Raw genomic sequence first — 12975 nt, forward strand, 5'->3', positions numbered from 1 at the left:
CCGATAAACTAATGAATGAGTGTTGGGGCCCCGATTCCATTACTTTGGAATTATATATCAAGTTAAAAGCTTGTGAATTAAGGGAGTCTGATGTTCAAAGCAATGTGTCATTAACATCATCTAAATATATGGTAATAGTATGCTTAGAATTAATATTATGCACTTTTCAATTTGGTGAATGATTTTTGCTTATTAAATCATCAGATGGTTTGAAATTATTAAGAGTTTTGACATACCCAAAGTATAGAATTTTGAGCTTTGAGTATGAATTGATTTCAAATTATCTTGCGGGAATATACGCCATCCACACCAAGCAAAAGTTTTGAATGATTAGTCTAACAACTAGCATAAAATAATTATGAGAACCAACCAGTCCAACATGATCCACCAAAAGATAACCAAATCCATTTAATATCAGATTATAAATTATACAGTAGTAATAATAAATAAACAGCGAGTGCTCGACATCTGAGTAATGGGTCAAACATACAAAACACTTTTTTTTTACATTCGGCTATCAACAATCTCTCCGGTTCTTTATGCAAAGCGTTCAAGTCAACAAAGGATTTTGATAAAGAGGAAAAAGAAAATCACTTTAGCGCCTCCCCAACAAGAACAAGGAACACTTTCTTCGTAGGACCCAACTGCATCATTAGCATGAAGAAGAAGACGAAGCTGAAGGGAGCTTCTCTAGGATTTGGACTGCTTCTTTCATGGACGGTCTCCTCTGTGGCACAAATGATGAGCAACTAAACCCTAATCTAAAACACGCCAACATGGCTTCTTCCCTGCTTTCCACGTCTCCCCTGATCGCCACGTCAGCCAACCGAACAGCCCGGTTCTTCTCTTCCTCTACTGAACCGCCTGGCACCGCCCACTGACCCAACTCCCGGGTTGAGAACACTCTCCCACTGAGAAGCTCAAGCAAAATTATGCCGAATGAGTAGACATCCCATTTGGGGTTTGGTTTGAGGTTCTTTAATGACTCTGGTGCTTGATATGGCGTTGGTGTTCCGGTGGAGGAGCTGGCGGTGGCAGGCGCATGGGAGCTTGGACTGGTTGGGGGGTCGGGTGGGCCATCGCGAGAAGCTGTGGACCGTTGGCTGCTTAAAAACCTGGCCGATGAATTGTTTGGTTTGTAGCTGACATTGCCTGAAACAAGGCGGTCTAGTCCCAGGTCACTTATTAAAGGCTCCATGTTAGAGTTTAACAGGATGTTGCTTGGTTTGAAGTTGCCATGCACTTGTTTCTTTTCGTGAATGTAGGCCAGTCCCCGAGCTACTCCTCTTGCTATTTTAACACGGGCTTCAAGAGGTAAATGGCAAGGTGATGATGAGCCTGATCTTCCTGTTTCCACAAAACAATATTGTAAGAGACAAAGTAAAACTCATCCATGCATTCTAGCTAGTGAAGCTGTTACATGGTTATATAATTATACGTCGAATAAAGATATTTACATAGCTAGTGAATGTCACCATAATTGGGTCTTATTTTTGCATTCAAAACTTCATATATGCAATTAAGTAATATTTAAGCTACGTATATTTTTATGGTGAAAAAGGATCCTGAAATCATTAGAAAGCCTACGAATCAACGTCCTGTTTGGAAAGCAAGCCCTGGAAACACGCACACTAAATAGTACTGCTCTCATGTATTCTGACGGGAAATAAAAAAAGGAACCGAAAGTTAATGCCATCACTTCAAAGTGGGGAGAAACCAAAGTCTTGCCTTTGAGAATCGGATGGAGCCTCGAACATCGGGTCCATTTGATGAGGGGGCAAAGTCCGTCTTTAGTTTTGTTTTCTTTAGTCAGAAAATACCCAAAAAGGAATCACATTCTTGAACTTTAGCCCAAATTGACAAATTCTCCAAAAGGAAAAAAATAGAGATGAGAACAAACTGCTTCACGTTTGAAGCAAACGATTATCACAGAAACCACAGGTTAGAAGTATCACCGAAATCTCAAAAGATGTGGAGTTAAACGTAACAGTTGAGTCGGTCCAAGTTGGCAAAGGCATCTGTTTTTCTTAAGAAAGCAACACATGGCATGCCGTCTCTTGGCGTATTATGCGTTTTCTACATTATTACTACTACTTTCTACATTATCAAAGATGTTGTCACCATTTTTTACGGGCGTACCATCCAAACCCACAATGTCCTGCTTCTAAACTGGTTGACAGTACTGTCAATGAGACATCCTACACTTCATTATCGTGGGTCCTACACCGTTCGATAAACCCTACATATGCCCCCACACAACTAATCTAACGGCTCATATTGCACAGGCGTATTTTAGGAAAAGGTGTTTAAACTCGACTATCATGCACGTAAATATACGCTTAGACAGATGGAGGCCTGTACTACCGGGCACCAGCAATGCGGCGCATTTAGTAAAAAGACACGGTTACTGCTAACATGCACATGGAAGGAACAAGGAGAGAGAGAGAGAGAGATGGAACTTACTGTAACTGGAGCAAGCGAGGCTGCCATTGGAGACGTAGTCATAGATAACAAGTTTCTCGACATCGCCCCAGTAAAACCCACGAATCTTAACCAAATTTGGGTGCCGTAACTTGGCTATAATCCTAACTTGGCTTTCAAAATCCTTTAACCTCTCGACTGAACTCTCTCCAATCCTTCTTACTGCAAACGCAGTCCCATTCTCTAGCACAGCCTTGTAAACAATGCTCGACCCACTCGTCCCCAAAATATAAGCTGATGCCTTCAACAAAGTCTCAAGCTCTAGCTCAGTTTCCCCATCCACTGTCACGAGTTTGCCCCCTTTCTGGTATGCCTCACTTGGGTTCACATTGATGACTTGGTTCTTCTCTTCCTGGTCATCACTATCAGAACTGGTAGTGTCCGATGTCTCTATGAGTTTTAACTTTATGCATGAACATGATGGCATTGTTCCTGATTCCACTTGAGCTTTTGATACCGGGACGTCTGGTTTTTTCTCGAGGTTGCTTGTTGCTGTGGTGCTTTGGTTGAGATCTTTTCCCTTCTTGAGTTGGTAGACGTAAAGAATGATCATGCCAAGAATGGATATACCAGCTAAGTCCGCAACAGCTATTGCTGCTATTGTGCCTGGCTTTAGGCTGCCTCGTGCTTGATTTTGAGTGTTATTTGGTTCTCCTGGTGATGAGCTTGCTACTGGGGTTGAGTCTATTGACTTAGGTATCACAGCAATTGCTGGTGAAATGGATTGGGACACATTTGGTGGAGTCGAAAGTGTTGAAGGAATTAAGCAAAGGTTTTTCAACGGTTTCCCACATAGGTCAATATTACCTGAAAAGGACTCCGTTTTCTGATTAAGCAAAGCTAGAGACTCTGGAATTGCCCCAGTTAAATTATTGAATGAGAGATCGATTGTGGCGTTCTGAGGAAGTTGCTTTGCAAACTCTGGTGATATTGACCCTGAAATCTTGTTGTAAGATAAGTTCAAATAACGCAAATTACCACCATCAAAATCTAAAGGGAGAGACCCGTTTAGCAGATTTGAGGACAGATCCAGCACCTCAAGTGAATTGAAACCGCTAGGTACACGACCTGAGAAATAGTTGCTTCTTAAAGAGACAACAGTTAAGTTTTGCAAAGCAGTCAGATTTTCGGGTACATTCCCAGCCAAGGCATTATCAGAGAGATTCAAGAGCTGAAGACTAACCATTCTACCAATAGACTCAGGCAACTCACCAGAAATAACATTGCCGGACAAAGAGAGTACCTGAAGCTCAGTTGAGTTAAAGATTGAGCTTGGCAAAGTTCCATTAAATAGGTTGCTTGAGAGATCCAAGTGGCGAAGGTACTGGATATGGCCAAGGTCTGCTGAAATAGAGCCAAGAAGATGGCTGTTTGGGAGGACCAAGCTGGTGACCCTGAACATGTCTGGTGTGCCTGGAATGCCTAGTTCAGTGCAGGTTACTCCATTCCATGCACATGGCGTTTCATCATCATAGTTCCAGCTTCGCAAGATTGATAACGGGTCGCTGAGGATGGAATATTTGAAAGAAAGCAGAAGGACCCCATCAGTGTTGAGAGCAAGCGAAGGAACTAGAAGAAGAAGAAGTTGAAGAAGAAAGGCGAGGCGATGGAAAATGCTCGTGTTGAAACCCATGGATTCTTGAGCTGATTTTGCATCCAGTCTACATATTCATAGTGACTAAGGGGAACAGAGAGAGAGAGAGAGAGAAAGAAAGAAAGAGAGATGGTGACCAACTGCAGTTATAGTTGTTTTGTTTACCAAATCTATGAGGATTTAGAATCAAAAGGTGGAGCTGCAAAAAAACAAAAGATAAGAAATGGGTAGGGAGCAAAAGTATATATGCCACTGGTTTAATGAAAGAAGCCCAACTAAACACAGCAGAGTTGATAATAATTGGCACCAAATTGAAGAAAAAGTTGGTTTTTATTGCAGAGAGTAATGCAGAGGTTTGCAGAGAAACAAAGAGTGTGTGTTGTTACTAGAAGTGGAGTTGATATAATGATGAATGGAACTTAGCTTACCATGGTATTAGATAATAAAAGTGGCTGACGTTGTACTACCTCAACTTTAGTAACTTTGAGCTTTTGCTGCGTATAATTAGGGGAAGAATGGGCAGGGAGAGGAATCTCCTGTTTGGTACTACAAGACAGCCAAGTGAGTTTGCGGCCCATCGGGTTGCAGAGGATCCGTTGTTCTACCCTCCTATTGATTATTCACATTGATCCCTCTCTGTCTCTCTCTCTCATTTTTGTGCTGGTTTCCAATACTTACTGTGGGTAAAACCTTTGGGGGCACTTGTTTTTGCAGCATTGGATCTTAAAATTTGGCATTTCATACTACGCCCCTCGCCATTTTGATTTTCTCTGGCTCGTTCAATCTCTCTGGCTTTTCCGGTGGAGAGTTATACCAACTCACTCTTTAAATCAATGTCATAGCTGAAAAACTGCATAGAATTTTGATAACATTTAGTTTAATGCGTATATATAAAAAAAATTCTGGACCCTAACTGCAAGAAGCCAAAGAACCATTACTCTGTTGCCAATTATGAGAGGTTTTAACATAAAAGGTTAAACCTAGATTCCTTCTACATGTCCAAATTTGCCTAAGATAAACGCTTATCTTAGGACGTTCCCCAAGATATAATTCAACAATTGCAGAAACTAAAAAAGGGAACAGGGTAAGTCTAAGAAGATTAGGGTCCTAGGAACATGAAATTTGTATATTATTGGGACCAAAGTGCAAAAAGAGGAAAAAGGGGGAAAAGGAAAGAGCAATCACTTGTCTCCATATGAAAGTTGTCATCAGTTAAAAAGGACTAACGGACAACTGTCACGGGCGATTCTTGGCATGAATCAAGAAAAACATTTATCAAATCAAGAGGCATGGTAGAATTCTGGTTCACGGCTCTGCTGTCATGACCAACTCTAGCAGTATAATTTCAATCATTCTGCAACTAAACCATTGTTCACCCTAGAAATTTGTAACATCCTTCAGCCAATCTACTCCTCATTCTCTACCTTCTTTCTTTCATAATGGTTGCAACTAATCTTAGTTTATTAAACAACAATAATCCCTCATTAGAAAACTGTTTATGATTAATCCCATGGTTAAAGGTGAATAAGCTGCATAATTAAAAGTGGTCATGACTGCTTTGTCTGGTGGGTCATACATAATATTGTATACATATAATGTTATTTTAAGGAAAAAAAAAAGGTTAAAAGAAATATGAAGTTGGAATCTCAAGATACTTTTGATCACAGTCACGAGTTGGTGTTTGCATTTTTCTTGTTAGTTAAGTAATTAAAACTTTCTGTTAGTTGTCCAAATTATTAAATATACTTGGGAGAGAGAGACAGATGGTATGAAAGCATATGTAAAAGTGTTCTCCAAGCTTTTTGTAAAATTTGCCTGTTACCTTACCTCAGAGTATATTGGTTACAATGCAAGACCTTAATCAGAGTGATCTAATTAATTATTTCTTGATGCCAAGTAAACAGTGCCTTAAGCCAAGCCAGATGGTTGCTTTAAACTGCATGTGATGTGAGCTAGAATCTCATCAAATCCGTGACCAGTCAATCAGATGCGGAGGCAGGCAATTTCCATCAACGTTTTGCAGTTGGTCCCCAACAATTGCAGCATGGATCAGCCCGCAACTTGAACCAAGAGCAATCTGAGAATTGATAAGCAACAGAACAGTTCAAGCAGAGTAGTTGATGGGCTGGCAAGCACGGGAAATCATCCCAAAGTTTCACCTTTATTTTGGAGCATGTTTCTGAATGTACTTTTCTCCATCTGTTGAAGAAGTTTATGCAACACAGGAGAACTCCTTTCGGGTCCCAAAAACAGGGAAAGAGAGAAATTAAAGCTGTTGTGCTTAGGTAATACTTTAACTTTAGCCATGAAGGTTTGTGTTCCATCTGCATCCTGAAATCAGAAAAGCCATGAATGGACACGCCTGAATTGAACGAGTCTCCCCCAAATTCCCAACATTTAGTCTAGAAAAGCTTGAGAGATCAGATCGATCTTGCCAAAAATACGGGATCATCCGTGAATTATTAGCAACTGTACCGTTTCTCATTCTGAGCAATGATCCCAATTCCATTGCCACTGCATCTCCCAAATGCCAGAAAGGATCTAAACTGCCTAAAATGTGTAGATTTTGTGAACAACGTGCACCAATTCTAACTTTGATGTTGCACTATCAGCCAGCAATTTGACAAGAATCTGTCCTAATCTTCCCTGGCTGGTCCGCAATCTTCAATGATAAATGTAACACTCGTTGTCCTTGTTACCGAGGTAACAGCCCAAAAATAGCCATGTTTTCACCTCTGAAACTGAGATAAAATCTTCAAATCACCCCTCTCTTAATCCAACTATTAAACAAAATTTTGTGGTAACGAAGAACTTAGTTAACCAATCAAAGAAACAGGCAGCGATGAATTTTCATTCATCCACCACGAGCACCAGGGAGTTTGTATTTTAGTACTGTGAAAGTCGTAATCCAACTTAACCTGCCTGGCTGGCTCCTTTTCTTCGTCAAAAAGATTAGTCAGGGAATTCCCCGACCGAATCTACCTTAAACCTTGACTCTTCTTTCTTTTTTAAAACCCCCTTTTTTGGCTGGCCATTCTCCTCCACTTCACGTGGTATAGCATCCTGCTCTGAGTCCTTGATGGTTTATTCTTTAACAAGGAGGATTGATGGTTTTGTTTGCATATATAAACAATAGATCATCACTTTGTACTGCAACAGCTAGCCTTCACCCCAGACAAAACCTAAGTGAAGGCTGTCGTGCTTGTGAATGTTGGATTGAGTTTGTATTATTAACCCAGCCGCTCAAACAGTCCTAGGAAAGTGGAGTCGACGCAATGACTTAGTGTACAAAACGGAGTCTCTAACTCCTTTCACTAAATAATTTAGACTAAAAAAATTCAATTTAAAATAATCATCTAGTACAATTATTATGCATTTCAACAATTTTATACTACTTCTATATCATCCTATTAAATTGGTTCTGTCTTATATTGTTCATCTTAATAATTCATTATTTTTCTTATGTCCATCAAAGCATTGTTTGTCATTTTTGGCAGTCCAACCTTCCTTTTTTTGTGTGTATTATTAATTATCTAACATTAACAATACAAGTTCCATTAGAGATATCAATAGATACTTTATAATTGGGTACTTTACTCTACTTGACACGATTAAGTAAGATTTAAGATATTTTAGAATTGAATTAAGATACTAAAACCATTACTTGTCACAAGCTTGAGTATTTAATTATAAATAATAATTTTTAATATTAAATTTAGATACTTTTTTGTGTGTAGGCTCGAGTACCCTATTTTACTTACCGATCAAACCAATCAATTGCTCATCCCTAAATTTAAATACCTTATAAAATAATAAAGTTTATGTTAAAATATTTAAAAAATAACATACCTGTTAACATACTCAAGCTTGATCTAAAGGTTGACATATTTTTTAAGATGATTGAGGTTTAGGATTAAAATCTTCGTTTCTCCTTACACTCTCCTACATAAAAAAAATAGAACAAAAAAATCTGCATAGCATTAAGCCATAAAAAAGTGAAAAAGGCTACAATTATATTTATGTATATAATGCACTTATCTTCAATTCAACTTGTAATTCTTTCTTTTTATATCAAAATAAAAAGATTAGAAAAAATGAGAGAAAGGTTATCTCTGTTATCATGGAAACTTAAATTGAAAATCTCAATTTTTTTATAAGAAAATATTGGAAATGGTTAAAAAAAAAAACCTACCAACTTATATAAATGAAAGAAATACAATCAAATTAAGTATTCATTAGCCTTTATCAATACATATCAACTTGTTCATCACTTTTTGGCAATTTGGCATGGTAGTCTCCAACATCCAATTCCTTTTTGCAAAGTTTATAATGTTTAATTCCTTTTGTACCAAACAATATGTTATAGTTTATATCATATGGAGGCATACTTTTCTTTAGAAACTAGTGCAAACGAGGATAATTAGTTTTAAACCAAGTTACATCAAATTCCTATACATTGGTCACAGTCATATTATAAAATTATACTTCATGTATATGATTAGATAAGGTATAAAGTTAAGACTAAGTACAATTTTCTGATGTGCATCACTATATCATTCAAATGGAGTAAGAGAATTCTAGACCTATAATTATCCACCTCCTAAATTTTGGTTCATACTATTAATTTTAAGTCTTGGCTGTATACTCATTTGAACCCCCCTCCTCCCCTCTCTATAAAATTTGAGTAGCATTAATATTTAACAAATTGGATAAGAGCAAAATTTATGTGAAACTATTTAGATAACATTTGTAAAGTTTTTAATTAAAAATGATTATATAAAAATAAAAAAATTAAATTAATACATTAATAGAATTTTCACATGTTAAAATGAACGTTGATATATTGTATGACAATTTTCACCATTTCATATTTTCTCACGAAAGTTAATCAACCTAATTATAAAATATATTTGATTTAAAATAAAAATAGAAATGTTTAACTCAACGTAATAAAAGAAAAAATTATCCAATTACTACAATCAATTAGACAGTTACTTCACAAGCAATGGGAATGTCATTTAGCTCACATACATCGTGAAACCAATCAGTGTACCGATTGGATGGCCACTCATCATGATGATTTAAGTATAGGATTACAAGTTTATGATGTACCCCTTATAAACTTATCTTATTTATTACTTGTGGACTCTTTAAGTGTTCAATGACTTAGGATGTTATTTTAAATTAATTTAATAAAATTTCTCTTCGCATAAAAAAATTATTTAATTTTTTTAAATAATTTAAATATTTATGAACTTTCATTTTGAGTAGAAAATTTTACCTGTAAATTTTACCTTGGAACAAATTAAAAAAAAAAAAGCTGTGGTAGCAATAAAATGGGAATAGAAAGAAAATAACCATAGAACGAAGTTCCCATTCTATATCGAGCAACTTAATACAAACTAGTGAAACTACAAATCAATTAGCCAACTCTGGTCCGCTCCCAGTTACCAAACGCCGGACCAACTCCATCCCCAACCGCTCACACACCATCTAACCACCATGCAAACACTCTTGCTGCCGGCAACTCGCTCCGGCATTTGTGCGGTGGCGATTGGTCCCCTTCCCCCTCACCGTCACCGACCACCGCCCTCTCTCTCCCGCCCAAATTTTCTCACTTCACTCGAGACTCAGATACCAAAGCCTCTCTTGTCCCCCTTAGCTTCCTACGATCCTCTCAATGTTAAAAGATCTAAGCTTTTTTTGAGCAGAGTCTCTTCTTCCCCAGTTTCACCTAGTTTTACCTCTCCTAATGATGATACTGAGAAGGCAAAGCTCGCTCAGGTACTCCCTTACTTTCCTTTTCTTACTTTCAGATTTTACCCTTTTTTAACTGATTGAAAAAAATCCAATTTTCAATTGGGTTTGACTTAGTTGGTGTTAAAGTTTCAACTTTATTGAATTGGGTTTCTGCTCTTTGGTTTAGCTTGGTCAAATTTTTGTGATATATTATCTTCTGGGTAGTTAAAATTATAAAAAAAATTGACAAAAGCAAAAGAAATGCAACCAGTAATCAGCATTTTTCAGTTAATTAGTATCATTTAAAAACAGATAACAGCTACAACATTAAAACTACTAGAATGCTGTAGGTTAATTTTGGGTTTTCTAATGGGGTTTTGGTTTTAGCGGACTGTAAATGAATAATATTTTTTTGTGGTTGTTTCAAGAAGTTAAGATAAGGATTTTGAATGGAAATGGTGCAGGTTTCGAAGAGGTTAGAGAGCACGTCGAGGTACTTTAAGCGATTGGGCAATTTAGGCTTTTGGGGACAGCTAGTATGCACTGTGGTGTCAGCTGTGATACTTTCATTTTCTGTTGTTATTACTGGGAAAATAACATCACCTGCTACCTTTTATGCTACTGCCGGTGGAATTGTGGCAGCGTTCATATCCATTTTTTGGTCGTTTGGGTATATTCGGCTTTCTGAGAAACTCAAGAGAACTGCTAATGATCCTTCAAAGGTATTATGAGTTGAAATTATGTTAATATTTCAAAGTATCTGATGCATTACTTAAAACTTGTAAAGTGGAGTTTTCTTTTTGTGTTTTTGTTATTATATTTAAGTCCTAGGAGAAAAACCCAAGTAACTGATTGTAGTTTCTGTGTTGTTCTTAATCTGCTTTTGTTGTTATGTGTTAATGTTTTGGATGAATGCCACATATGAACCTGATTGATTATGCATTATATATTCAGTTGTGCATTTTATACAGTCACATCATCATTTTAAAGGATAAAATACTGAGAGTTGAAGGAGCACAATTGGTTCCAATTTCTTTGTCTAGAGTCCTAGACATATAAGTTTTACTTGAGAGTATTCTCATATAGTAGCACAAATCGGTTTCTCAAGATATTTTGAGTTAATTATCCGAACATTTCACATTATTTAATTGAAGTAATTGAATTGACCCTCACTTGAAGAAACTAAGCTGGATAAATTTATTCATTTCTTTCTCTTTTTTGGTTTACGCTAAATATAGCTGGTGCAATCTATACTTAGGAAGTTCAACTTATTTGGAAGAAAAGGGCGACATTTCTGAAATTTTTTGTGCTTTGTCTTGAGTAAGTAAAAGAGTCCACTGAAAGTTGCAACACAGTCTTGAGACAAGCTATAGTTCACTTCTCTTTCTGGTTCATATGCATCATTTTATAATTGAACAATATCTTAAGTATTATTTATGAGAACGGGCTGTACAAGGATTGGCAGTCTTGAAGACAAAGGGCAGAGTTATATTTTCCTCTAAAGAATTTGAAAAAGTAAACAGTTTTAGCACGGTCATCAACACTCATTGGTATCAAATGACAGCTGCTAAAATTTGGGATTTCAAGGTTTTATTTCCTGGTTATTGTCACCACATTTTCTTCCTCAAAGGAGAGTTGTAGTGATCCATTTGAGCCTGATCAAGATTAAGTTATCACTACTGTGTAGGATTGCTTTTGAGTTTGGAAGATTTAATGTTAAGGCATGCCCAAATTGAGTACTTATTTGAGTGTTAGTTTATGCTTGTTACCTTATTCAATTTCCAATAAATTCTAATATTTCCCTTGGGTTTCAGGCTCCTCCTCGTGCTGATGTTGTGAAAAGCCTGAAAAATGGCATAGTTCTGAATCTTCTGGGAATGGGTGCTGCTATTCTTGGCATGCAAGCAACAGTGGGCTTGCTAGTTGCTAAGGCTCTTACTTCCTCCACAAATCCTTACTACCAAGGAGTTTCTCCTGGCTATAGTCCAGTCCTTGCATTGGATGTATTCTTGGTGCAGGTACTTAATCTAATTTGAGCCTATTGGAATGTCTGCAAAGTTTAACTGATTTTGACCCATGTTTGTGAATTGAGACTTTAGTTTCTGCATTAATTCGACCCTGCACACACCCCCTTCTCTTCCCTAAACCAGGAGAAGGAAGAAAAGGGGAATTGGGAAGGACAAGGAAGAAGAGTCCCCTCTAAAAATTGGAAGTCCTTGCTTTTGGGTTACTGGTTAATTTTCTAAAAGACCTGCCTTGAGTGACCTGCCAGCAATGTGTATTTAGTGTTGTATGTACAGAGTGAGATGACTAGGTCTGTAAGATTGATAGCCACCAATTGCAGATAACTTAAAGAACATGGTTCTCCGTATATACATATAAATGCAAGTAAATTTAGAGCTTGTGGGTCTCTAGACATGTAGTACACATAAATTTGAAGTTTGCTTTTCTCTTTGCTATATTTTTAATCTGATATTGATATTCACAGTTTCCCAAACCGATAAACATTTATGCTTGATATTCATAGTCAACTGATCTTGAAGGTGTCGTAACTAACAGCCAATATAAGACTAATTGATCAAAGACAAACTTGTAATGAGTAATAGCCTTGGTTATTGCATGTCCTTATGAATCTCTTGCTCATGCAGGCATCAGCTAACACTATCCTTTCCCATTTTCTGGGGCTTGTGTTCTCACTGGAACTGTTGCGCTCAGTGACTTTACCTCAATCAGAAAGTATTCCGATTCCCAGGGTTGCATAAATTCTGCCTTTCTTGGTAAAAATTCATGAAGCTTCTGTTAGAACATGATTTTGTAGCCATAATTGTTGAAATGTAGATTAGTGAAACTCAATTTTACAAGCCGTTTTACAAGCAGTCTTGCATATTTCTTTAATAAATACATTTACCAATACAGCATGGGGGCGATGATTTAGTTCGAGGTTGTATTTTCCTTGGGAAAGAGCATCTCCTCTCTTGACGAGTTTGTGATAAAATATACAGTCGACCATCAGAACCAAGGGAGGTCATTGCTTTCATTGTTTTGAGAAATGTTTTCAGAAAGGTTACATCTTTTTTGAAGTGTTGGTAGGAAGATATACTCCATTTAAAAAGGAAAAGCAAGCCTTTGGAAAAGAAATCACCTGAATCGAATCCTCTATG

At 37.2% G+C, this 12975-nt stretch overlaps 2 protein-coding genes across 2 annotated transcripts; one reads left to right on the forward strand and one right to left on the reverse strand.

Moving 5' to 3' along the window:
* On the reverse strand, positions 381-4651 carry LOC18608000 (receptor protein kinase-like protein At4g34220). The gene is made up of 2 exons (XM_007042458.2): positions 2464-4651; positions 381-1347 (listed from the first exon to the last, which is right to left on the reverse strand). The coding sequence occupies exons 1-2, from the start codon at positions 4112-4114 to the stop codon at positions 653-655; spliced, it is 2346 nt and encodes a 781-aa protein (XP_007042520.2). The 5' UTR covers positions 4115-4651; the 3' UTR covers positions 381-652.
* On the forward strand, positions 9435-12851 carry LOC18608001 (protein TIC 21, chloroplastic). Its single transcript, XM_018116133.1, has 4 exons — positions 9435-9859; positions 10279-10536; positions 11629-11832; positions 12463-12851. The coding sequence occupies exons 1-4, from the start codon at positions 9578-9580 to the stop codon at positions 12574-12576; spliced, it is 858 nt and encodes a 285-aa protein (XP_017971622.1). The 5' UTR covers positions 9435-9577; the 3' UTR covers positions 12577-12851.

Source organism: Theobroma cacao, chromosome 2, assembly GCF_000208745.1.
Source record: "Theobroma cacao cultivar B97-61/B2 chromosome 2, Criollo_cocoa_genome_V2, whole genome shotgun sequence".
NCBI lineage: Eukaryota > Viridiplantae > Streptophyta > Magnoliopsida > Malvales > Malvaceae > Theobroma > Theobroma cacao.

Excerpts from the sequence above, each read along its gene's own strand:
- LOC18608000 (XM_007042458.2), bottom strand. The coding sequence starts at position 4,114 with ATGGGTTTCAACACGAGCATTTTCCATCGCCTCGCCTTTCTTCTTCAA. Across the intron at positions 1,348-2,463 it reads CCTCGCTTGCTCCAGTTACA|GAAGATCAGGCTCATCATCA; the intron begins GTAAGTTCCATC and ends TTGTGGAAACAG.
- LOC18608001 (XM_018116133.1), top strand. The coding sequence starts at position 9,578 with ATGCAAACACTCTTGCTGCCGGCAACTCGCTCCGGCATTTGTGCGGTG. Across the intron at positions 9,860-10,278 it reads AGAAGGCAAAGCTCGCTCAG|GTTTCGAAGAGGTTAGAGAG; the intron begins GTACTCCCTTAC and ends GAAATGGTGCAG. Across the intron at positions 10,537-11,628 it reads CTGCTAATGATCCTTCAAAG|GCTCCTCCTCGTGCTGATGT; the intron begins GTATTATGAGTT and ends CTTGGGTTTCAG.